This window comes from Labrus bergylta, chromosome 2 (genome assembly GCF_963930695.1).
Source record: "Labrus bergylta chromosome 2, fLabBer1.1, whole genome shotgun sequence".
NCBI classification, from domain to species: Eukaryota; Metazoa; Chordata; class Actinopteri; order Labriformes; family Labridae; genus Labrus; species Labrus bergylta.
The window spans coordinates 19,153,412-19,179,561 of record NC_089196.1 but is presented as its reverse complement, the minus strand read 5'-3'; the positions used below and the strand labels follow the sequence as shown (position 1 = coordinate 19,179,561).

Below are 26,150 nucleotides of genomic sequence, written 5' to 3'. Positions count from 1 at the left end.
ATCTTTATTATGCTCGTATCTTCACACTGCATGTTAATTTACCCGAAATGAGCGTGATCTAGAAACGCAGTTAAGCAGTGAGTACAGTATGTTATTCTTCTTTTCTCTAGTCCCTCAATTAAACAACTTTAATTTGCGAGGGGATGAGCCGGCCGGCCGGCCGGCCGTCCCGGCAATGTAAACAAACTGAAGATAGGACTCGGAAAACTCAGAAAGCATCACAGAGAGTAGGACTCGGGTGTTACACACATTGTAGACAGTCATGACTCAGAGTTATTTTCAGAGGATATACTTGATTTCTATTACATTTCAGTGTGAAAAATAGCATATAAAGCCTTTAAGGTTAGAATTAACACTGTTTTATCTATATTAAGAAAGTCAGTTGTCTTGTCGGTGTGCACAGTTAAAAGGAGAAAACTGTTCTGATTGATTCTACAGGTGACCCATGCTCATTTCTGCACACGGCTTCAATCAATCTGTGCCACTTATTCTGCCCCCTCATTTTCCAATGAAACATGACTCTATATATTGGCACAGCACACTACCTCCAGAATGTTGTAGCGTGAGCTGTCGCAGAAGTCCCTCACGCCAATCTCTGTACCCATGTACCAGCCGCTGAAGGGGCAGCCGGTGAACTCCAGGCCGCCGATCTCCAGCAGCATGTTGGCAACTGCTGGGAGGCCGTACCACTTTAGGTCCAGGTCCTTGAACCACTCGTATCTGGGCAAAGACGCCAAAATTAAACTAATACAGGTCCAACATTTTGCAATATAGGAATATATACAAAAAACCAATTATAAAAATAATTATTTTCTATAGCTTTGGGCTGAATTTTTTTATCCCCCAAAACACAAGAAGTGCAGCCAAAAGCTACATTAACACAGAAATAACCCACTTTTGAAAGCTTTCCAGAGCTGGACAGAGCAGCCAGGGCCTAATATCCTTCTTGCACCCTCTAGGGGTGTTGATTACATTGCTTCGGTGTATTATTTGCAGAGCTGGGTTTAATCTGTATGAAAATTAGACTCTGTTGGTGGTCTTGGTTTTAGACAAGCTGCTGCCAGAGCTGAGAGCTGGTTGATGCAGGATATGGAGCATGAGATGCCAATTTTGGGGGAGTCTGGCAGGGGGACCAGTGTGTCAAGGGATTATGAAATGCTTGCTGTAGCATGTTGCAACATAGTGATACCTCTGTGTACATCTGGGTTTTGTGAAGCCCAAGATAGAAATGACATGATTATGGAATAGATGGATTAGATACAGCAGCTTAATGCTTACAATCTATTTGCCTTTCGTAGTGAAGCCATCAGTGAGAAAATGTTTCTTGAAAGAAAATGAAACAAGGAAGGATAAGGAGGAAGCATGCAACTTCACTAACAAGCCCCATGTTTACCACAAAATCTGGCATAGCAACAGATAAAGCATGGCTAGCTGTGCTAGCTGGGGATATTCAGCGCAGATGGATAGTGACAGAAAACCCAATAAGAATTCTTTGCCTAAGAGTACCCCATTGTTTAATATGTGTTGTTAAGGGATGCGTGTGGGTGGCTGTTTTTTTTGTGCAGCTCCCCCTGTTCTTGTTTTGCTAGATTGTGTTTTGTTGAATGCTTCAGAAGGAAAGGCATTACTCACTTTGGGTGTGTGATTGGCACCTCCAGGATGAGGTCTTCAGGTAGCTCAAATAGCTCAGGGTCATTTCCATTGGCTTGAAGCAGGAGGGGGAGGACATCAAAACGACCCTTTGGAGCTTTCCATCCCAGCTGCATGCAGATCTGGTGACCAAAAAGCAACATGTGAGCTGAGAGTAAACAAGACCGAAAGTGAGATTTTGTGGCTTCATCTTTTCAATTTACAAACTTCAGCTCTCACGTGTACCTCAGTAAATTCAACATTTGCAGGGTCTCCCATGATCTGTCCATCGAGCTGTTTGTAGCCCGCGTAACGGATCAACTGACTGTTCCACACTCGATAGTCATGTTTGCCATCTGTCCTCTGTGGAAATATGGTGATGGCTGACCTGCAAAACACAAACAGGGAGAAATTACTGTATAAGAAAGTGTTCCAAAATGTGTGTTTAGATGTTTACAATATTTGCATTCATAACTCTAATCTGGTTTGACTAACATTCAGACTAATTATATCAGATTCTTGAAAATGTCTGTGCACAAAGTGAGAAACTGTGGACTTAATCTATTAAGATTTCAGTTTAATCATTGATTAAAGAGATTGCTAACACATGGTTGCTATTATGCCCTTAATGTCAATGCACGTAGGGCCAGAAGGACAAAGCTTGGTCAAAGCTCACCTATAGCCTGCTCAACATCACAGTGATGTTTTAATGCAATGACTGGGTAAAAGCGAAAGGGTAAAAGTAATACTGCTAAGCTGGTTATAAGTCGCAGAGGAGCAAGAGCAGCTGTGTGAATCTGGGCCAGTTGTGCGAGCAGAGTACATCTGCCGGAAACTGTCTCTCAGCCCCTGTGTAAACTATTGTAAGTGGAGGACCCAACAGGCATACTCTGTAAGAGGAGGCTATTTACACCGACCACTGTGTGTCAAACCATTCTATTGCAATGTCTACCATTTATTGAATTATTTAAAAAAAACTTATTTTAAACATCAAAATCGGCTCTGATTTTTTACAATCAAGGCATCCCTACCAACCAAAAGTATTTCTGACAAAGAAGCAACTCAAATCTTGTCACTTATGAGTTGTGATCACAAAGTATAAGGATAAATAACTACTACTATTAATCATTACAACACATTAATTATTAATTCATAATTAACATTAATCTACTCAATATTTTTCAGAAACCTACAACATTCATTGTTTTAAAGTTAATGTACAAACCATTAAAAGAAGGAAATTTGACAAAATGTTGTTGCCATTTTGCATGTTATGTATAGTTAGTATACTTTCCCCCTTAAAAAAACACCATTTGTCAACAACTACCTCTTCTTTGCGCATCCTTTTTGACCTTTCTTAAGAATACAGTTATCCATTTGGATCAGCTGGAAACACCCTTTTTACTGTGATAATAATATAGGATTTTGATTAAACAAAATAACTCTGTTTCAAGTATGCAGAGCACCAGCCAGGATGTTAGTGTGCTGGCTCTCATTAACACGTACCCATGCTGCCCCTCTGAAGGCCAGGCTAAGTGTAGTAATGAGTCAGTAGCTATCTATCATCCAAGAATTAAATATGAGGTGTCACATGTGATTAGGACTTGGCAGAAGTGAGCGAGTGCTGTTCAGGTCTAACAAATAACCGCTTGTTGTGAGCAGGGTCCACCGCCTCACTGACAGGGCAATGATTGGTGCAGAGACACATACAGATAGACAGGATGCAGATAGTGTCAGAGGCAGCATTAAGAGACGGAGAATACATTGACAGATGGGACAGCGGGTCAAGTCAGGGTAGTCAGAGATCGCGAGGGGTGATGAAATACATGGAACGACAGATGGAGAGAGGGGAGATGAACCCGAGCAGAGTTGAACAACAGGAAACAACGGACAGCATAGGGAAATAAAACTTAGGTAAAGAGTTGAGCGATATCTGTTTCTGCGTTTTTACCTCAGATTGCCTTTATTGGTCGCATACTTGATGTGGTTACAGATGTAGTTGTACATTCCATGAGCTGTTGTGCAGTCTCTAGCGTCAAAAACCTGGTGTGCAAATGCAAACGTGAAAAATCAGAATCACATAAATGCACAGTGAAGTTATTTAACATGACCTTTAACAGAAAACATGATTTTTAACTGAGCTGACATGTGTTAGTGGAGCTTAACAAGTCAAAGATACGGTATATGAATGGTAGATGAGGCCTCTTGGTTTCAAAAAGTGAAGGTCCTGAAATGCCTTCAACCCTAGGCCAACTAGGGTGCTACTCTGCTGTCAGAAACAGTCAAACTATGGCTTACACAGCAATATGTCAACTAGATTATAGGAGTAGCAATGTGCATCTACTATCTAATCTTTTTTTTTTTTTTTTTTTACAGAAATTCGTATTTCTGGAGAAAAAAACAAGATGTACAGGGCAACATGCCAATTTTTGGCCTTCAAATGGTGGCTCACAAACCAAAGGGTGACAACATGTTACCGTAGCTTTATCCACTTGTTTAAATACAATCTATCCTTGTATCTTGTCTTTGAGTATCTTGATTTTTTTTTTATTTAAGTGCAAAGTTAGTAGAAATGCAGATTCCATCTTGAAAATACCCACACCTTGTCAAATCATCAAAAACCGAATGGAGGGATTGTATTAACATGCAGTACATGCTGTGATTTTAGACCTTCTGTCTATACCTGCAGTTTGGACCACTGGATCCTTCCTACACATCTGGCAGCATTCCTCCAAGCATGTTTGGCTCCATAGATCAGCTCAGTGTCTTTTAACTGGTAAGTTCCTGAAGCTTCAATCTCCTTCGTCACCTCCTCCAGCCTGTCCACATGGGCCTTAGAGCCGTACCTGTAGACAGGACAGAGCCGACAGAATAAGAGAACACGTCCATACAGTTTAGTGTAGCACAACACTAGAGTTACGCTAAATACATCATGCTAATGCTAATGATCCACAGAGGCTTAAATTCTAGCACCGTCCACCAGAAAGTTTAGAACTGAAGAAGCCTTTCGGAGGAGAGGTGAAACATCTTCAAGATCTTTATACAAGTCCAGTTGCCTTTGGATCAAGCTTTGAGGCTAAATACATCGTTCTATTTTTTAAGAATCCATTATAGGTCCATGAACAAATGTTGCTCTTTCATATTTATCAACAGTATAATATTTTTTTCAAGAAGCCCTCCTTAACTAGTTTGCTTTCCACACTAAACCTAAAATCAAGTGCAGAAAACAAACCAAACAAGTGAATAAAACACTCAAAATAATTGTTTTGTACAACTTGAAATAAATATCTGAAGGATAGATTAACTTATAGAACTTTGTCACTGCCAGTACTAAACAGAAAGCTGGTGTGAATCTGAGTTATTAGTTACACAGTAACTTGTCTAAATGCTAAAATGCTTAAGATTGAACCTCCTGTGGTAAACCTCTGTGTCAAGTTTGGAACTTCAGTGTTGTGTTTGTGAGGTCTTTTTGCAGGTTATTAACCACTATTTGTTGCATTTGAAGGAAGCAGTCGGAAAAGTGAAGCTGAGTGTGTTCGTATTTGGTGCTAAAAAAGAGCAAGCAGTGAGGTTGAATTGAGAGCAGAATGTGAAGGACCATAAAGCTCACAAAATGCCAATCAGATCGGTGAGTACAACAATAAAACTCTCAGCTGGTTGTAACTCTCTTTCTATTGGAAAACATGTTGCTAAGCAACCTAGTGTTGTGTGAGAGCACTCTACGTTCTGCAAAAACTGTTCAGCTCTCCTTTTGCTGTAATATGTGGGTCTTTGGTTAAAGATGCTGTGGAGTTTTTATTCTCCAGAAATCCTCTTCAGATGTAGAAGTTGCACCCTCCATAGTCCTAGGTTTATATTATTTGTTTGTTACTTGTTGGTGAGTTACGTCATCTTTTTTTATTCAGTTAATTTAGGAAGGCCATTCAACTCAAGAAGGCAGTTCTATATTTATAAGTTAGGATTCACTGTACTCACATTCTGCAATTTCCATCCTCAGAAATGGATGATGCATTTTGCCGTGTTGGCTTTTTGGATGTACTTATGTGTTTTGTTTTGTCCTGTCCTGTTGTGCCTTGCCGCAAAACCAATAACCCTTCTGGGACAAATTAAGTTGATGTTGAAGAAATTAATGTATAGTTATTTTGGCATTAAGGAAATTGATTTTTTTGACATAAATCTGTTCTTTAACTCAAATCTCTTATGAACCATCATGATCATTGTATGTTTTTATACCACCCTCTAACCTCCTGCTTCCACTTCTGAAATAGTGACGTAGAAACTTTGACTCATAGTTTATTTACACTGACCTTTTTACTTTTTTAAGGCAGCTTTTCACTTCAACATGAACCTACTCTTACTAAAGGAAAGGGATCTAGTACTCGCTCTATTCTTGATATTTGGCTTCTAAGGGGAAGCTTATATGTCGCACCGAGCTTAAAGTTTAACTTAGAAAATGCTTAATTTACAACTTTAATAAGTAGCACATAGCCTGATACATATGTGGCTGGATAGGAACCACATGGCTTTTAATGCAATACCAATGATTTCTAAACTTGCTCAATGTTCTTCAAGCTTTTCCTTTCATTATGTTGCTTTTGTTTAGAAAACCAAATGCTGAGCTTACCTTCTGATGGAGGTGTAGTACTGGTCTAGGAAGTCAGTGGCCAGTGGAAGAAGCTCGTCTTTAGTTCTGACTTCGTCTGGCTTGCGAACATGCTGGTTAGGCATCACCACAGAGCCAATGCAGACATTTTCAGTGCAGATTGGCATCTAAAAAGAAAAGTAACATGACAGATGAGGGAGGATATTTCAGGGATGATTTGAGCAAGTTGGTTATTACTCAGTGCCAAAATGCAACTGAAGAGGCAGGAGATTATGGCATATGAATCAAATTCACTAGTAATATAGCTGCAAATATCCACAAACTTTACTTTCCAGCAAAAAATATCACCCACAGAAGACTGTGTTGGCTCTGGGGTATGAAATGCTAATTCTATTTCTAGAACTAACTTTCTATAACTTATGTCAGTGGCCATCTGGATTTCTTTTCCACTAGCTAAAGACTTTCTGCATCTGTCTCTGTATTGTGATTTAGGACTGAATGAAAGAAGCACGGCATCCTTTTAATTAATAAAACACCAAGCTATCACATTATAGCTCTGTCAATTTATTTTAGATTAACCTGACAGTTATTGGTTCTCCTTTATTTAAGACAGACAAATGAAATGCTTCAGTTGTGCATTATGCAAATGGAATAAGCCGAAGAAGAGAGAAACATTTTACAATTCCACTTTATAACCATAATCAGTTCCTCATTTGACCGTTGTAAGTTGTGCTTCAGTATTTTTGTAAGGCATTTTTAAAACTTTACTTGAGCAACCCGTTGTTTTCTATCAAAACATTTCCAGGTTACAAGAAAAAAATGTGTCTATATGATATAAACTTGAGGTATGATTAATGTACAAGGTCACTGAAAGGTCTTCAAATCTACCAACTCAAAGTTTAAGTTATATCACAGTTTAGTTTAGTTAATTGGTTTATTTGACAGGGGGCATTCACAAAAAAACTGTTGGACCAGGGTTAGATATAAAGCTAACTGACATCTGTGGTCCCTGTGCAGGAAGATCTAAAAATCAAACATTACAATACAAACAATAAAATCAATACAAACAATACAACAGTGTATCACATAAAAACAAACAATTACAACTACATTACATTCTTCTTCTTCAAGGTTGATTATTCAAGGGTTTGAATCAGTGGTCACATGATTGGTTTGCCCTGAGCTATGATTTGAGTTTAGTTTTAAAAACACTGAAACTTGTGAAGCCTCTGATACCAAAGGGACAGCTCCATTTTCTGTGGCTCTCATTGAAAATGCTGATCATCAGCCCTGGTCGCCTTAGTTTTGTTCCTGTTAAAGTGGTGGCGGTGCCTGATCATGAGTTAATTTATACACAATTAACACATCTCCAAAACAGGGAAAAACAATGTTCCACATGTTTAAAATAAAATGAAAAATTTTAAGGTACATTTTTATGTAAGCTTCCGGACCTTAAAGGAATGGAAGGTATCATATCTGTTTTACAATTCTTTTCATTATATCGCTCACAAATGGCTGGCACGAATGTTAATGAATGAGTAAGTCAGTGAGTCATGGATTGGTATCCTTCCATCAAGCAGAGGCAGGAAGACTGAAAGAGCGAGGAGAAAAGACAGAAAATAATAAACCAGACAGATGTACAGAGAGAAGGCTCATAGCTGAGAGCAACCTTGTGTGGTCAGTCTAATGTGATTAGAGCTGAAGTCAGCTGTCATTTTGGTTTGCCCAAATGTCTTCACCAGCTTAGAGAGAGATGGAATGAGTGAGCAGGAGCGGATGACAGAAATGATAATGCAGGCATGCAGGCGGAGAGGAAATTTGACAATGACCCCAGCGCTGCTAAAATTGGCTTGTTAGGCTGAACCACACACTTGCACTGTTTAAACATTAGACTTGGACTGGCAGTCTGTCTCAAATAGACCTCTCTCCGTGTCCCTTCCAACAAATTCACCACTCGCTTGACAGAAAATGTTGGACAAGGCTACAAACACACCATTTCAGCCAGTCAAAACAATCGGGACAGGAAACTGAGTGAATGAAGGATAAAAAAAAAAGAAAAAAGGATAACTTGGAATATAAACCAAAGCTTAGAAAAGATAAACGACGGAAAGAAGAAAACAACACTGACATACATAAACATGAACATAAAGATTTGACAAAGTAAATGAGGAAATGGATGAGTGGAGCAGGGAGTGTTAAAAATAAAACAAAGTAATCACTTGTGCTCCAGCACGTCCGCTCATCATACTGCTCAGGGCATTCATGCCAGCCAGCTGTCCTTTTCGAAAAAGACGGATCATCCACCAATACAGCAGTGTCTGTGATAAATAATAACGCTGAAGATGCTACTACAGAACATTCATTGGGATGCACAGTGTGTCCGATAAGTCACCAAAGTAATTAGGCGGCTGTTTGCTGTGTACGAATGGCTGCGGTGTTTTGGGGGCTGAATTATTAAACGGTGGAGTTCACCTTGTGCCTGCTAGACTGGTTTACTAACTAGAGGAAGAAACTTTGGCTGCATGATAAAAGGAAGAAAATGGATGGACCAGGGGGATGATCAATGAAAGGGGATGGACATTTAACGCACCGAATACATTTTCTCGCCTGTTTTGCCTTTAGATGATGACTTCTGGTGTTTTTCCCAAAAAGGTTTTTGGAAAAGACTTTGTTTGGCATTTAAGGGCCACTATGAGGGTGGAGATTGCCTTCTCAAGAATGAAACACAGCAGTTGATCGCTTAAAAAAATCAATTATGGAGAGCTTCAAGGTAAATGGATGTCACAACAAAATTTGATTTGATTAGTGTGCCTCCTGAAGTTATATAAAATAAATAAAGGAAAAGACAAAATAAAATTTAAAAAAAGCATGTCTGTAATAGTGGGTTTTAAGAAGTCAATGATTCTGCACACCTTGTCTCGATGGCCTCGTGGAGGTCGTTTCAAAGTCGAGGAGCCCTGACAGCAAAAGCATGTTCACCTTTTGTATTGAGCCTCAACTTTGGAAAGACCAGAAAAGCCCCATCTCAGGTTCTAAGGTTGCGAGATAATGCCCAAGGGGTCAGTATTTTCAAAATAAAATTTGGGGCAAAACCAAGACAAGCTTTAAAAGTGATCAGCAAAATCTTAAAATCAATTTTTAAAAGTGACAGGGTGCCAGTGGAGGGAAGCAAGGATAAGAGGGATGTGATGGCATGGCATCTGTTAAAACCAGTAAGAAGGCAAGCTGCTGCGTTCTGGACCAGTTGGAGGCAGGAGAGAAATGTGCAAAGTGAAACAAGGATGGTGGGAGTTGCAGTCCAGACAAGAAAAGATTAGTGAATTTTTAACTTTTTCCAGGTCAGCAGGTGTCAACTAAGTGCAGTGTCCTTTACACAAACCCAAGTCTCGAGGCTTTCAATTAAAATGGCATGATCTACTGGGTCAAGTGCCACACTTGGAGCAAATGGAGCTGTGTCCTCCGTCAGTAGGTTAAAGAAGGTCATTTGTTAAGGAGAGCTGTTTCTGTACTATGTATTGCTCTTAAACTAGACTGAAATGTCTCAAAGATCTCATTTGCATTCATAAAAGACACAATCTCTATTGAAACAACTTTATATAAAACTTTGGAGAAAAATGGGAGTTAAGAAATTAGCCCTAAATGACTGAGAACAGTGGGATTAAGATTTGTTCTTTTTAAAAAAGATGGACCAAAGCATGTTTAAAAGCAGATGAAAAACTACCAGTTAAAAAGAGATGTTTGCTTGTCAATGGATGGATCAGGTCAGATACCGTATGCTTATGCATGCAGTTCTGCTTCAAGACCCAGGCTGTAATTTTTCATCAATTTGCAGGACGTTTTCCAGCGCCATCAACGATTTTATTGGTCATAGCTCTTTTTTTATATATAACCAAATCCAAACTAATGACATACCCATTACCCATTAGCACAAGTGCTCGATTGCAGATATGAGAATGCCAATAGATAGACCAAGACATTAAAGTTGAAACACATTGCATCTGCTTAAAAAAAAATGTAAACACAGCCAATGAGAAAAAGTTAAAAGGCAAATTTTAGAATTTGGCTAAAAGCGCTGGTTTGGAAAGTGCCCCCTAATGGTGCTGTTTGCTTTTCTGTAAAATGTTTGAAAGAATTGCATTTTTCTATAAAAAAACTTTGAAAGAAGCTTTTGTTAGCTTGATGTATGGTTTAATGTGATTGTACGAAACAGTTTTGTTGAGGTAATCATGCTTCATAAGACAGCACAAATATCAAATGTCACATTTGATTTCTCAGTTTCCTGAGAATGGTGACTCATTATGTGACCATCTGAGTGACTGTATGACCATGTCAGCTGTCCTCATACTGTCTTTCTCTAACTGAAGAATATATTATTTATTTCATAAGCCGTAGCCATTTTTCCCTTGCTCCCCGCTCTCTTGCTAAACAGTAACGAGCTGAATCACCAACATATCAGACAATAGCTCTCTAATGTACGGACAGTAAGTGTGAGGCAGAGAAAAGGCATGCCATGCTGTGCTATTATTCTTCAATCTATTTGACTTGCAAATTATGTGTTGTTCAGCATGTAGGCTGAATGTTTTCCAGTCATCTAGTTTATGTGCATTTAAGATACTTTTATAGTCATAGATATACTGTAATATGGGTCTACCTCATTATCTGACCTGAAAGCTTTGCATTCCTGTAAGATTATACACACAGGCTTGCACCTATAATGGTGGTATTACAGAAGCCGCAAAAGGTAAGCACTTGCACTCAATATTTAAGTGTGATTCTTTCTGCATAACATATTTGAGGTACTGATATACCAGTTATCACATAAAAAACTAAACATAATTTTTATTTTTTTCAGAGACCAAAGTGCCAAGCTTGAATGTACTGTATAAAGTACAGTGCAGTGTTCACTTTTGGATCCTGAAGGAATTGATGGTATGGTATCGCCAAATTATATCTTATTGTAAGGATGCGCAAATAAATAAAAAGTCTTGATAAAATAATCATTAGAAACAATTCTCAAGCGTAAATATCAAGTTTTTCATTTTCTTTGCATTGGATTACAAATGCATCATACAGGTGTTTCTTTCTTCCTGGTTTCCTGGTGCCAGTAGTTTCCATCTTCTCAACTTAGTGACGGGTGTCATGAGGTGAAGACACAGTTGCACTTCACAGCCTTCATTCAGATTCCGAGAGGCATTAAAACTTTAAAGATTGCTTGATTTATGACCAAAAATCCTTAATTTCCTTACTAGCCTGGTTGCCTCATCCACAAACATAAATACTGCTGCAGACAGTTTGTTCTTTTTTTTTTTTTTTTTTTTTTACCATTTATTGAACTCTTTCCATGTATGCCTTACCTTGCTGCAGCTGTGGTGGAGTGTGTCGCTGTAGACGGTGCCTGTCTCCCAGTTCTTGATCTTTATGAAACGGGGGCATTTGGATGGGCTGCCGTTCTGCAGTGTCTTAGTGGGAGAGGACCTGCCCTGAGCTGGAGGCTGAAAAAGAGTACAAACACATTTAAATGAGCCATTACAGTCTGTCTTAGATCTGTGTCTTGGAAATAACTTCTAACCTACAGTATGTAACACATTTGGAAGTAGCTGGATACGTTGTTTATGACTGGGAGTCATTCTGAAAAGAGACACTTCTATCCCACTATTGGGGAATTGATTCAAGTGCCACAATTTGACATTGATTGGTCAGTTCAAAATGTGGATAACCCAAGTATCTGGGAAAAAAATAAATCTCCAGAAATTCTCCAATAAAGAACTCTCAGCTCCTCTGTCATTTTAATTAAGTCTCTCATACTGACTTTTGCACATGACCCAAGTGCATTCTCTCTCTTTCCCCTTTCTATTTTATTTCACACTCTAGGATAAAGGCAATCGGCATTAAACAGCAGGTTGTTGGCAAGCTAACTCTTAGTTCACTGAGTTTTCCAATACTGTAGCTATTGACTGATGAATGCCTGCAATTTAACCCAAAAGACAACTGTTAGCATCGCCTTGGGAAAGCAAAGAGGGATTGCCTAAGATCAGGGTAATCAGTCCCACACATTTGAAGCCTTATCATCATCTCCCTCAGCATTGTTAAGCCCACAGAGGAGCGGCCTCTGAACAACAGTGACACAATCATCATGCTTGCCAGGAAGATGAATACCAACAGTGTCACGCCATTTGAGTCTCATTGTCGTTGCGCGTCCTCTTCAACAGGGGAAAGGAATGAGGAAGATTGGATTGAATTTGATTTCGCACACACTGAGAATAAAGAGCTTAGTTCCTGTGTGTTCATGCTCCAACATCAGTAACCCTTGCTACGCGACTCAGATATGACACATTGCTATCATTGAAGTTGCGGACAGGGAGAAAGATCATTGTACCGTAAAGGGACTCTCAGTGGAACAAGCGAATAAAATCAGATGAGGAGAATTAAGGCTTGTTGACATAAAACGCACAGTAGTTGTGTGAATATGAATATAAGGCTTGTGGCTCACTGACCGGAAGCTTTAGCTTGGCATTTACATTAGTTATTTTCTCACCATGATACATGCAGCTTTAAGATAAGCCTGTTTGGATGAGCAACGTGTAAATGTCAGTGTTCTTTCTTTATACATGTGTACATGTTAATTTTTAAATGTCACGGTGGAAAGACAAACAGATTGATTAAATGTTATAGAGAGGTCAGCTAGGGAAAGACCACTAAGTGAATGTCCAGAAATACCAGGAAAAACATAGCAAGAGATAAAATAATTTGAAAGAATAATTGGTCAAATATGATTGTGTAAAACTAAAGGTTCCAATTGCTCTTTTGCTGAACCCCTCCAATGAACAGAACTTGTCTTATTTTAACACAAGCAAGGCAACTCGGCACAAAGAGACTCTCAAGGCCAGAGTTATCACTAATTTACTACAGCATACAAATCAGATATAGAAATGAGAAATTGTGACTTTGTACATTCACTATCAATCCAACTTTTCTCTTCATCAGTGACAGCTGTATAGAGTAAGTCAATGAAAATTTGGGATTCGCATGCGTGGCATGGAGAGACTGTGGTCATTCTACTGTTTGATTTTTATGGTCAAATAAAAATGGCATACAGTTAAAATACTGTAGTCTCAGAGATTGATTTCTGACCTCAAGCTTTAAATGACTCTACACCCTCTTTAGGATGGAGCCGTAGTAACAGCAATAATTCCACTAATGTTATAAAGCTGGTGTCTTTTTTTTTTTGTTGTGCTTGTTCTTGCTAAAAACAAAAAAACAATAAAATGATGATGTAAGAGCAGAAATCTTACAGGCATCACAACAACAACATTGCCTGGTAAACTCAAGATACAACGCCCCAATGCTACTTATATAACCGAGGGTTGTTGCAGGAACAGACATGCTTTAACAACACACTCATCATTCATCAATCAAAAGGCTCATGTCAAGAATGAGGTGTGGATCTTACATCTGTTGAGCTACAAATGAGGCTAATTGAACCTAATCTAATGAAGATAATTTCATAAAGTGATAATGGCCAAAGTTGTTTTTTTTTCCAGTAAATGCAGTTATGCAGTTTAAATTCCTCATGTACCCATCCATTAAAACTTCAGATGGGAAATGACGATGAGTGCCAAAGAGGGGGTTGATGGGGAAAAAAGCAAGACAGAGAGCTAAAGAAATTAAAAGACATGGTATTAGTCAATATTTTGAGGTGAAGTCGTGATTTTAAGCACATTATCATTGTGCTTGTATGCGCTGTTTTTATTTGATCATCAAAGTTGGTGAAAGTCAACAGAATATTCTGGCAACTTCTAGATCACTAAACAATAAATTATGCAGAAGCAGAAGCTCAAGCTTGAGGCATATGGACAGTCTTTCAGCAAAGTGATAAACTCAATTTGCAGGTCAGCATTATGTCATTTGAAATCCTTATATTTAATCAGGGACAAACTTTGAGACAATCTGAAACCATTCTCATTCCCCTTTTTTTAGCACAAGCTATGAGCCTGACTTTAGTCTATTAAATTAAACTCAAAGCAATGAGCCATCAAAGTTCGCATAGAGTAAGTGTCTGACAAGAGGCCTGCAGTAAAAATGCTTGCCGCATCAATCAGTACACATGCGTAAACTGGACACACACACAAACACATGTCCAAAACACACCTTCTCACAAGCACCTCTGTTTGAGCTTACACTACCAGGAAAAACATATGGCTTCTTAGCACTTCATACATGCATATCCTGCCAATGATTACATTTTTCTTAAAAAACAATCATTGATATCAAAAAGTACAGATGTGAGATGTAAGAGCAGAAATCTTACAGGCATCGCAACAACAACATTGCCTGGTAAACACAAGATACAACGCCCCAATGCTACTTATATAACCGAGGGTTGTTGCAGGAACAGACATTCTTTAAAAACACACTCATCATCCATCAATCAAAAGGCTCATGTCAAGAATGAGGTGTGGATCTTACATCTGTTGAGCTACAAATGAGGCTAATTGAACCTAATCTAATGAAGATAATTTCATAAAGTGATAATGGCCAAAGTTGTTTTTTTTTTTTAAATGCTTGCCGCATCAATCAGTACACATGCGTAAACTGGACACACACACAAACACATGTCCAAAACACACCTTCTCACAAGCACCTCTGTTTGAGCTTACACTACCAGGAAAAACATATGGCTTCTTAGCACTTCATACATGCATATCCTCTCAAAACTGCTACAGCATGGATGATCCACCCTCTCATCCCTCCCTCTTTCCAACACTTTTGCACAAACATTCTCATAAGCATGTACATTAACATTCTCTGCTCCTCAGGTCTGAGGGGCTGGATCGTTTCAATAGGGGCCACATTTGATGGAGAGCTGCGGATCAGCAGCTGCACACATTCATTATGCCTCCTGGAATCATTTCGCCCCATCCGGTCCCATTGATGGGGGCTTGAGCGACGTCACAAGTGGGTGGATAACACAGACCATGTGCAGATTACGACACTATCCCTGTCACAGACACTCAGACCTGTGACGAGACCCTTCTGTGTGGAAGGCATAAGCTGGATTTAATGCTGCACCAGCTTTCCCCCCGGAAGGATCTAATGCCTAGGTGATGGGATCTTAGGCAAAGGCTTTACGACTATGCGCAAAGAAGCAACACAGATGCTCGGTTTCAGAAAGCATGGAAAGTGCAAATAGTGTGGATTATTGTACAGGCAGCCATGGACACACATGCATTATACAGCTGTAGAGAGCCTTCTCAGGAATATTTGCAATCAATGTACACATGGACAAGAGGGCAAAGGATCTTCAAGTTATTGATTTGGGAGTGTAGAAATGGATAGACTTGCTGTTTCATTGGGGATTTAGTAATAATTTAATTTTACCTTGTCAGTGTCAGCGCTGTTGAGTACCACCGTCATGTTTTCCAGCATTCTGTTGTTATCTGACGCCAGCTGTGGAGTTGTGCCATTTCCCACACCAAGGTCCCTGGAAGTCACATACAATTAACCGTCAGGTGTTTATGCTCACATCCGGTGCAAAATGTTCCATTCATTTCACATAAAAACCTTAGCCAAAACGTTCACACACAGGCCAATACACAAAGATAGTCAAGAATCTGCCTGTCTTATGGCATTACACATTAAACCATGGAGCTGTACACCCTCCAGAATGCTGTCATATCGGAATCCCTGCACAATTTCTACAGGCTCTGAACACCCACTTAGGTGTTTTCTCTCCACAGGACATAGTGGGTGTGCAGACACAGCTTGGGCTGCATCTATGTTGTTTGCACCTGTTGCAGAGCTGCAGTGGGATAGCTTCCTCCTTCATGTAGGCTTGTCTCAGTAATTTACCACCAAAGCTTCGCATCAACTTCATACTGAGACGAAGTGGGCGAAAGCTGCACAACTCCAAAGGGAACACTTCTTACAAGTCAGAAGGGAGAAAAACTACTAAGGTGCATTGACCTTGCTTTTGCTCTTTCAATCACTTTAGCTGTGCTTCTAACACTTTGTCCTCCTGCAACATAATGAAGAAAAAAGTCCCTCCATCAGTTTTCCTGCAAACGTAGCAATTTCATTCAGCTTTTTTTATATGAATTCACTTATTTGGACTTATATCTGTATTTAGTAAGCTAACAACAGTGCTAAGGACTTATGAAGGCTTCTTCAGACATTGAAACAGAAACACAAGACAAATCAAAATGTGCAACCCATTTTCTGTGTTTTTGATGAAAGAATCTACCATCAGATAAAAAACAGATCAATTCAAGACCAAAAGATAAAGAGAAACTGAATATGAAGTGAGAGATCTCACTCTGAGCTGTAATTATTTGATCCTGAGAGACGTAGGGGGGAGGGGACGTCACTGTGCTGCCACTGTAGAAAACCACACGAGAAATGAATAAATCCAGCATACTCATAAGCGAGTGGTTTCAAGTTTGTGTTCTCCTCCTCCTCCTATTGAAAACACCCACACATATATCACCCATTTCTGACTTTCACACTCGCCCCCTCCTCCAGTCTTTCTCATGTGCATGCGTCCATACTAATTGTAAATCCTCACAGGCATCCTTCCCTTTCCTTTTCACACTGTATCTCTTTAGTTGTCGCAATTTGCAAGAGCATATTTTTCCCCTCAGTCTTCAAATTTAGAGGTGGAGTTCATGTATGCAGAAATGACGAGGGAGGTTGTATGTGTCATTTATCATTAGCTCTGGCTCTAGAGCATCCTCAATTTGTACTCTGAAACAGGCTAAACATTATAATCTGCTTTCTCTTCCAGTAAAATAGTCCCTGAGAAATAATCTGAGATATGTTACTGCACAGACAAACCCTGGTAAAAAGATATTATTGGCTATTCTGTTCTAAATAACTATTTTCTATATATAATTCTTTAGAGAGTTTTTTTCTAAAGCTAAAACCAAAAATGAAACATGAGTAAGTTGCCTCTTTCCTAATGCTGGCCAAATGTCAGTGTGTTTCAAGGTCGTCTATTGGCTATAAAAATGTTTTCCTCTGGCCCAAAGGTCACCCCATTAACAAACATTATTTTAGCATGACTTACATGCTTTGAGTTTTTTCTTCCTGCATGTCTCTCTGAAATACAATGAATCACTCAAAGTGTAAAAGAGAGGAGGTTGTGCATGGATTGGTCAAGAATGACACATTGATTCAAGCAGACTGTAGCATCGATTAGATTTCAATTGGTCGTGGGAGGAGAACAGCAGATAACTGAGATGCCAATATCAACATTACACTGTGGAGACCATTTCGGCAGAAGTCGGCTGGAAGATTATGGCTGAGCTGGAATAAAAAAACCTTTTGAAAAAAACACTTTTTCTCAGCCATGTTACATTCATAGAGCCTAAATTCTCAACTACCTGCCTGCTTAAAACTCTGCTGCAGCTGACCTCAACGGAAAAGACAGAATGAAAAAAGTTTTCTAATTTCAAAGCTTATAAAGCTAATGAAGCGTTTGCGATAAGCTTTGTGTTTGGCAAGATGCTAATTGGGGTCTTATTATCAATGTGACTTTAAATGGGAGCTGAAATACCAATGAAACAAATGCAATTGTTCTCAAATATAAGATATGAGCTGCAAAAAAAACGTCTAATAATTCAAGCAGATTGTAATTATATTCCAATGTAGGTTTGGTAAGCAAGCTCATACAATAGATGCAGCTAAATAACCTTAAACCTGATCCCGAACTGGGGGTTTAATGTTAATTATGAAAAACTTCCAAAGTCAAGCAACATTATTTGTTCTAATATTTTAGGTTTTACATGAACCAAGTTAAGCGGGTTCCTTCGCAAAGTAGCACAAAAAATGGTGATGATGAATGTTGTGAGCAATATCATGTTAATTGAGGTTTTCTAGAGGCCAGCACGCAGACAGTAATTACTTGGCAATCTACTCTGAGTCATACCAGATGAAAGAGAGCCTGTCTGTAGCAGCTAATACAACACAGCTGGGTCAGGTAGTTTGGGGAGTGCAGGGTGACAAAGTGTGTAGGGAGACTTTATTTAATAAGAGGACCAGGTGCAGGCTCTTATATCTGCTAATAACCAACTTGTTGAAGTGTCCTTGACCTAAATCCTGATTCTAATTATATCTAGGCTCTAACTTCAGTCTGTATGTGGAGGCTAACAAACACAAAGACACTTAAACCAAGAGATCAATAAGGTTGTATCGCATCGCAAAATTACCAAGCCACTTGAATCTGGGCGTCTCTTCTCCCCGCATTCCTCTGGCCCTCTCCATTGATCTCCTTTTTGCTGTTTTTGATGAGGCGCAGCACTGGTTCGATCTCCTTCAGCAGTTCGTTGTTCTCTTCCAGCCCATTGCACAGGAGGGTTCCACGATCCCTCATCAGCAGGGGGTCCTGGGCCTGCACGCCTCCCCTCTGCAGGATAGACTGGGTAATGGACGGAGAGGATAGGTTCTCGATGGCTCTGAGCTGGGGCTCCTTATTGACCTGCTGCTGCTGCCCGGGGCTGAATGGGCTGAGAGGGGAACAGTGCTCATAGGACTTTGAGGGAGGGAAGGCAGGCCGTGTGACCCTCACTGTGCGTTGACGGCCATCTCCAGAAAGGGTGGTCTCCAGGTGGGTGGTGAAGCCCTCAGGCCCACGGAGGATCAGCACAGCGTGGCTCTCTGGTGACACGTTTTTCAATGTCTCCAGGGCCCGCTCATAAGACAGGTCCACCAGGGGCTTGTTGTTGACCGCCAAGACGATGTCACCCACCTGCACCAGGCCGCACTCCTCTGCTGCACCACCACGGATGAGGTCAGACACGATGACAGGTGGCTTGGACACCCTCTGCTTCACTAGAAAGCCCAGACCGCCGACCTTCCTTTTGTACAGGCGGACGGAGATGATGTTGGGCTGTAGCTGGCACACTGTTGGCTCTGACTCCTGCATGGTGCCTTGTGTGTGTGGTGGTTACTGCGTGCTAGCGGGAGAGTGTTCGTGTGTCCCCAGGGATGTTTCTGAAAAGCAACAGAAGGAGAGGGAGGAGAAGGGGAAATACAAGTTCCATTAGTTTTGGGGGAAATTACCTTGACTGCATCATTTACTTACAGAGCGTTGATTTAACATAAGTCAAAGAGGGTATACAAGTAATTTTGTGTTTTTAGTAGGTTATATTACAGAGACAATTAAATCCTGTTGAGCCACAGATTCAAAATATCGTCACTGAAATAAAAACCTATTATCCATCAAATAGAACCCTCTTTGATCCTCTATATTGACATTGCAGTGACTAAACACAGTATCAGATCTTTTTTTCCTCAAAGGCAAATACTGGCTAGGCTTGTTTCTAAGCCTCTGTTTTCAATTTCTCCAGCGGCCGTGTAAAGTATTCACGTCAGTACTGACAACTATTTAATGGGTCTCCTTGTATTTTTATTATAGACGGCATAATTTTTCTATATCACTTTGTTTCATATTCTAACTTATACCAGCTCTAGTTACAGTCGTTTAAAATCTTGAATAGTAAAACACATGATTAGTTTACAGAATATTCAACCAAATGGTTTGTAAAGGAGTTCTCCTAAATATGCATCAACAAGTGATCCTGTAGTACACCATTATATCATTTGGGGTTTTTACTCTTGATATGTACGACATTATTAAACTACATTGCGTGCAGTGCTCTACAAAAATGGAGTGGGATAACGTTAAATCATTAAAGTGTTTTCACTTTTGAGTATTTTTACCAATAATAATAACAATATTTTTTTTTAGTCCATTAAAGGTGAGAGGGACAGAAGCCATTAAAAACACAAACTTTTATTATGTTGGGATAAGGATATTATTGCCTTTAATTTAAGGCATAAAAATAAAGAATAGAAAACAGGACACTTCGACTTTTGCTAGGAATGTTTCTTATGACCAATAAAATCCACTCAAGGGCAGTTTAGCCAATTTGCCAACACTTTCATTTCTGCATTACCCTAACAACTCAGCTCTTGAGTGAATAAACACAAGGCATGTGACTAAAGCCTGTCCCTCAGCTCCTCGAGCCTTATTATTCCACCCTGTGCTTCATTGTCTTTTCACTTGAAATGAACTTAAGCAACAAAAAGGAAGCACTCCTCTGCCCCGTTTTCCAGGCACTAAATTAAGTATTTTACCTCCTTTGATGCGTGTAAGTTGTACTTTGAAATGAATTAATCTGGCTGTGTGGGTGGCTTGGCCTTGAATGTACAGTGTGTGGAGAAAAAAAAACGCACACAAAGCTGATACTGCGCGTGCTGCGCAATCTGTGCAGGAGGGCAGGCACGCAGCAAACATTGGGAATAGCTCAGCACCAAGGATAGCGGTCAGCCTCTGACAGCTGAGTGTTTTACAATCCACATCTTGTCATATCTGCTCCTCTGCATCAGAAGGCTATATCAAGCTGTTGTTTACTTCAAAACTTCCATCGGCAGAAATTCCCTTCAATGTATATGTCCTAGGTATACGCTGGCTGAGTCATGCTGTAATGTCAATATATAAAAGTCTTATAGTTCTGGAAAGTCAACACCATATCTTCTGATTCTATGCATAATCACTGAAATCACACATTCAGGGGATCAGGTCCTCAGCGCAGGGATTTTAGAAAAATTGGCCACAGTCATAAATATTGACTAAACTGTCCCTGGGCACAGGAATAACTTTAGATAGACGGGCCCTTTCATCCTAACTCTTTTTAGCTGCATCCTACTAAGATAAGAAATGACACATCACGGATGTGAATATTGATGGGAATGTGCTCTGAATATGAAGATTAAAATCTTTTTCTGAGATTAAAGGGGTGTCTGGTGTAGGCTGGGATGATTCTCTCCTATTAAAGTTCAAATTATCTTGAATAAAACAAGCATACATAATTGACTAGGCTACCATTACGCACCCTAATCAGACTTAAATTAACGTTTCATTGAGAAAACTATGTATGCAGACTCATCAATATGGTATTAATGAATGTGTTCATTTGAGCACTATAACAGTCACAATTTATATTCAGAAACTACTTCTTAGCTCAATTAACTTTAATCCTGACTTCTTACTTCCTTGTTTAGCGGTGACAGTGAAGGACTAAGACTAACTACTAACTACTCTTGGCTTGTTTTTAGTTTCCCCAATGTCTCTGCACAAAGCTGGCAAGTTACAGTTTCTTGTTCTGGTGATTAGAACTTGATATGAACTTTTGTTCCTGTCACAAAAACACTGCAAGGGTTTACATGTGATCAAATTTGCATAGATTGATTGTGTGATTGGTTGGTCTTCATAACTTTGCAAGAATGTAGAGGTATGTGAGGCAATGCGCCCTTAAAAAAAGGGGAGAGGGGTGGGTTAGTTAGGTATATATCGTCATCTTCTGCACCCATAAGCAATTAAATAAACCGCAATTAAATAAACCGCAAATGCCGGTAAATCCGGATTTCATAACTTAAGTAGCAGTAAGGCATAAGCAAATCTACGGAAGCAGGCGGTAATACATTTCTATACTATATTCCTGACAGTGAGAACAAGAATCCTCTTTCTCTCTCATTTCTACAGAACTATGAGTTGAGTAAACCTGTTACCGTTTTTTTTCATGTGAAAAATAATTCCTATATTCCTCACAAAATGCAAAATGAAAAATGTAATGATTCAACAAACATACAGTGAGTGACAAGTATGTATTTGTGAAGTTGGATTCATTTTGCAATTGCTCTCCTTATTACGATGTGCAATTGAAAGTCCCTAATTGTTCCCTATATGAGCCTGAATGTAATGGCTCTTTCACAGGTTCAACAAGTTCTAGCGACTCTTTTTTTTTTTTTTTTTTTTGCACAAGGTGAAATAACAACGTATGAAAAATACATTTTACAAATTAAAGGCTTCCTGTCCTAACCACAGGTGTGTACATTAGTTATACAGCTCCATACTCATTAATTGCCCTCATCCTTCAGGGGAATGAGCAGCCTAATTTTGAACAAAAGTAAAAGCATAACAGGTGAAACATTGAATGAAAACGTTCAACAACTCACCCCTGAGAACAAGATCGCTGTCACAACGACCTGCTGCAGTGAACTTTAGGATAAAACTCCTGCGTTTCCTTAGCAGCGGCTGCACAAGTGTCTCATCCAAAAAATGTGTCCAAGTCACAGCGACGCGCTCTGCCTCTCTAGAGACGAGGCATGCTTGTGCCTCTTCGCGTACCGGGGCGCTTTATAAATACAGAGCAACGGGAGACACTGTGACGAGCTGGGAGAGAGCCGTGCGCGGGCATTTAAATCAACTGTGGGTGGGTTTAGTTATGTCGTCTATCGTCATCACTCAGCATGCTGGAGCCGACTCTCCTCACATCCACTCCTCCTAGAGCCTGCTGTGGGCCTTCACAGGGGGGCAGGGACGAGACAAGGTGTCCCTCCTGCTCCTGCTCCTGCTCCTGCTCCTGCTCCTGCTCCTGCTGCAACATGGAGGTTTCTAAATTAAAACCTGTAATCTGATATTATTCAAAATTATTGGAAGATAAATGAAAAAAAAGTAAGTCTTGAACAAAAAACAAAAAGCAAAACGCAGACAGAAAGGTCATAAGCTGATGGGTATATAATCACCTTTTATAGCCTATCTCATTTGGAATACAGCAATTATACCATAGCCTACTTGTCTCATTCAATTACAAAGAATTGGGGTCCAGAGATCTATGGGGCATGATAGTTCATTTGTTCAAGATTTAACACAAAACATTACCTATACACCATTGCCTATAGGCCTACGTTAGAAAAGATGAAGGCTTTTCAGTTATGTAGCTTGTAGGGTTCAATATAAAAACACCTTGCCTAATGCAAAAAAAATACAAAAACTTGACTAAAAACACTAATAATCAAGATCCAATGTTCATGCAATAAACATCAGTGGACTAACATCTGATAGTTACAAGTCGTCAGCTGTTAGCAGAAAAATTGTAGCACTTAAAGTTGAATCATTTGTGGGAAAGCAGGGTTCTCTTCTGTTGCTATGGAAACAAGTAGCCTACAACTTCTGCGTGCCAGAAGCAACCTACTAGTTGTAGTCTGTGGTTGTAGCTAAAGTTAGCCCGAGGCGCAGCAGCTAACAGAGGTAGCCTACTCTAAACTACTAATTTACTTACTTAACGAAGGCTAATTTACATTATTAAAGTAGTTCGGTCAGACAGTTTCCGTCCCTATCCTTCTCCTTGTGGCCTTCATCCTACATTTTTTTGTTAACACCATTAATCCTACTGTAAGGCTTAAATGTCATGTTAGCAGTCTGTGATAGTTACCACAGAGAGCCACTCTTCCTTGCAAAGAAAATAAAATAAAAGTATAAAAAGCAGAGTAAACTGGTCCACAATCCTTTCATTGGCTTTAACGCAGTAAAACTTTGTGTATTTCACCGAATCAACTTGACACATAATATATTATATTAGGCTTGAAACTTCACAGCAATGTTAGCTCCAACATGAAACTAAAAACCAGCAGCAGGTCAAGGGTCAGCTGTATATATATATATATATATATGTACACATATACATTTATTAAAAAGTCATTTCGACGTCTTTAGAAGATTAAATATAGTTTTATATTTTATTCATATATATATATATGAAATCCCCAATTTCTTGGGCTAAGCCTTTTAAAGGTGTGGGCTCAGAACTCCACTGTCGCTGCCATGTTTACCCCATGATTTACCCACATTTTCCTCGCTCGGGTCATCTTTAGGCTACTAGAAGAACTAATGTTCAAAAGCATTAACAAAGTGGCCAGCAGTGGGGCTTTTTTCTGAACCCAAAGATATTTTTGCTATCTGCCAGCAAGATCTGTAGGAGGTAGGTGAAGTAGCCAAGTCACTTGTTCAAAAATCCAATAGGACTACATAGCCTACTGTATGATCTGAATTCTATACAGATTTTAAAATGGAGGAATTTATTTTAGATTACTGTTGCAATCTCTTGTCCAAAATTCAGAATCAAGGGACAAGAAAATACACGGGCATTACTGGCCATGTCTTTCCATGTTCCCTTCAACAAAATAGCTGTGTGCATTTGTGTCTTGCTGTTCATGTGTGATGAAGAAGCCAATCAAGTTTTTAGGATTATGATGTTGAGCAAACTCTAAAACTCTGATCTGCTATTAATCAATACAATAAGGCTCAGGAATAGTAGATTCTACAATTCTACAATTCCCTTAGCAGACGCTTTTATCCAAAGTGACGTACATCAGAGAGTAAGTCCAACACAAGCAAGGATCTAGGAAAAAAGGGAAACGATCAGCTTTGAGTCCAAATGAGATTTGATTAAATAATTCAATGCAGGGATTAATTCCAATGTTTTCTCTCATTTGCCCTTCATACAAATGCACACCAATAAGTTGAAAGCAAGACAGGATTTGAAATTATTTTTATGACTAGAACACCTGCATTTCAAATCCAGAAATTCTGTTGCTTAGCACACAGCTGAATGAGCATCAGACAGAAAGGCTGAACATTCATTAAACTTCTGCAAACTTTTTGGAGATGTTGTTATTTTTATTATTTAGCAAGAGATTAAAATCCTTCCCAACAGCCAAGCACTGATGCAAGTTTAACAATAAAGGGAACCGAAGACCTGAAAAGAAGCATTAAAGGAAGAATGTACGATATTTACACAAATGTATATCACAGCCAGAGTCCCGCTGACTGTGATGTTGTCTGAGCCGTATTGACATAGCGTTTACATGGACGGGCCGGAGGAGAGCAGATGATTCAGTGTGGCGGAGGTGTCGTCAAACAGCAGTTTGTTTTGGTAACATGCTGGTGATCAAGGGCTACATCTCCTGGTTCCAAAAGTTGCACATTCTTCCTTTAACTAATACAAGTTATGGTCGTCTTACAAAGTTGTTGGTTTTCTGATCTCAGGTGATCCCTTTATGCAGGGAGCTTTAAATAGAAGAAGGAAATTATAACATAATAACAATAATTTGACTCACTTTTATTTGGTATGACTCGATTGCAAGGAAGAGAGGAAGAAAATACCTTAGAACACATAAATAGAACTGAATTGGTTACAGCAGCAGAGACGCTGTGATTAGTAAACTAACTTTTTTGAGGTAAGTGTCAGTACTGATCAAAACTATTGAAGTTGGTCTGTTTGCTGGAGAGGTGCCATGTCACTTCCTGAGCACTGCCGAGGTGCCCTTGAGCTCTGCACACTACCTGTTCAGCAGCCCCACTCTGACATCTCTCCATTAATGCATGTCTATAGGTCCTGTTTGTGTGCATGCATTGCGTGTATGTGTGTATGTGTACCATGTCTCACAATAACAGAGTGTAAACCAGAATCATTATATGCATGAATCCAATGTTCCTCTACTGAATGGTTCACATTTGACTTGTGTCCTTCAAAATAAATGCAAACCCTGTTATGTGAATATACATGAATAGCTGTTGGAACTAATTTTCCATTGTCATTTCCACTGCTGTTAGATGCCATGAATCCACTGCATATGAGGCAGTCAAACTTAAACAATGGAAAAAATACTGATACTGCATGGAGGAAGGTAATGGTCTCCTTGTCATTTCACACATGCACATCCAAGGTTTTTGTCCACTGCTACTTTTAGTTTCCTCTTTGGAAGCTTGGGTATCAAATAAGTCATATATTTCATATTGCATGGTTTATTTAGCTCTAAATTTGTGTGCATGGCATTGATCTTGTGTTGCTTTTGGCAGCCCCTGTTGGGAAACCAGTACGTGTACATTTATGGGTCAGACAGATCTTCATAAATGAGATCGTTGAGTAATCTACTGCCAAACGTTTTATCTATCATATCAGGATTTCCCTCTTTGAAAGTTTCCTTAAGTTACCTTGTTTTTTTTGGCAAAACTTACATCTTTTCTAACATGTCCAAGAGGGTTTAGTGTCAAAAATTAATACTACTCATACTATAA

The 26,150-nt window shown here is 39.4% G+C and overlaps 1 protein-coding gene across 1 annotated transcript in view; it reads right to left on the bottom strand.

The window, feature by feature from the left end:
* The window catches only part of nos1 (nitric oxide synthase 1 (neuronal)), a 45,800-nt gene extending 23,359 nt beyond the window's left edge, over positions 1–22,441 (bottom strand). Inside the window, exons 1-10 of the mRNA XM_020636612.2 lie at positions 22,247–22,441; positions 18,436–19,219; positions 15,611–15,713; positions 11,587–11,724; positions 6,254–6,399; positions 4,313–4,475; positions 3,581–3,672; positions 1,876–2,017; positions 1,633–1,772; positions 546–720 (exon numbers count right to left, since the gene is read on the bottom strand). Of these exons, the coding sequence (XP_020492268.1) occupies positions 546–720; positions 1,633–1,772; positions 1,876–2,017; positions 3,581–3,672; positions 4,313–4,475; positions 6,254–6,399; positions 11,587–11,724; positions 15,611–15,713; positions 18,436–19,151 (1,815 nt within the window). The 5' untranslated portion in view covers positions 19,152–19,219; positions 22,247–22,441. The remainder of the gene's footprint in view (positions 1–545; positions 721–1,632; positions 1,773–1,875; positions 2,018–3,580; positions 3,673–4,312; positions 4,476–6,253; positions 6,400–11,586; positions 11,725–15,610; positions 15,714–18,435; positions 19,220–22,246) is intronic.
* Between the last annotated feature and the right edge of the window lie 3,709 nt (positions 22,442–26,150).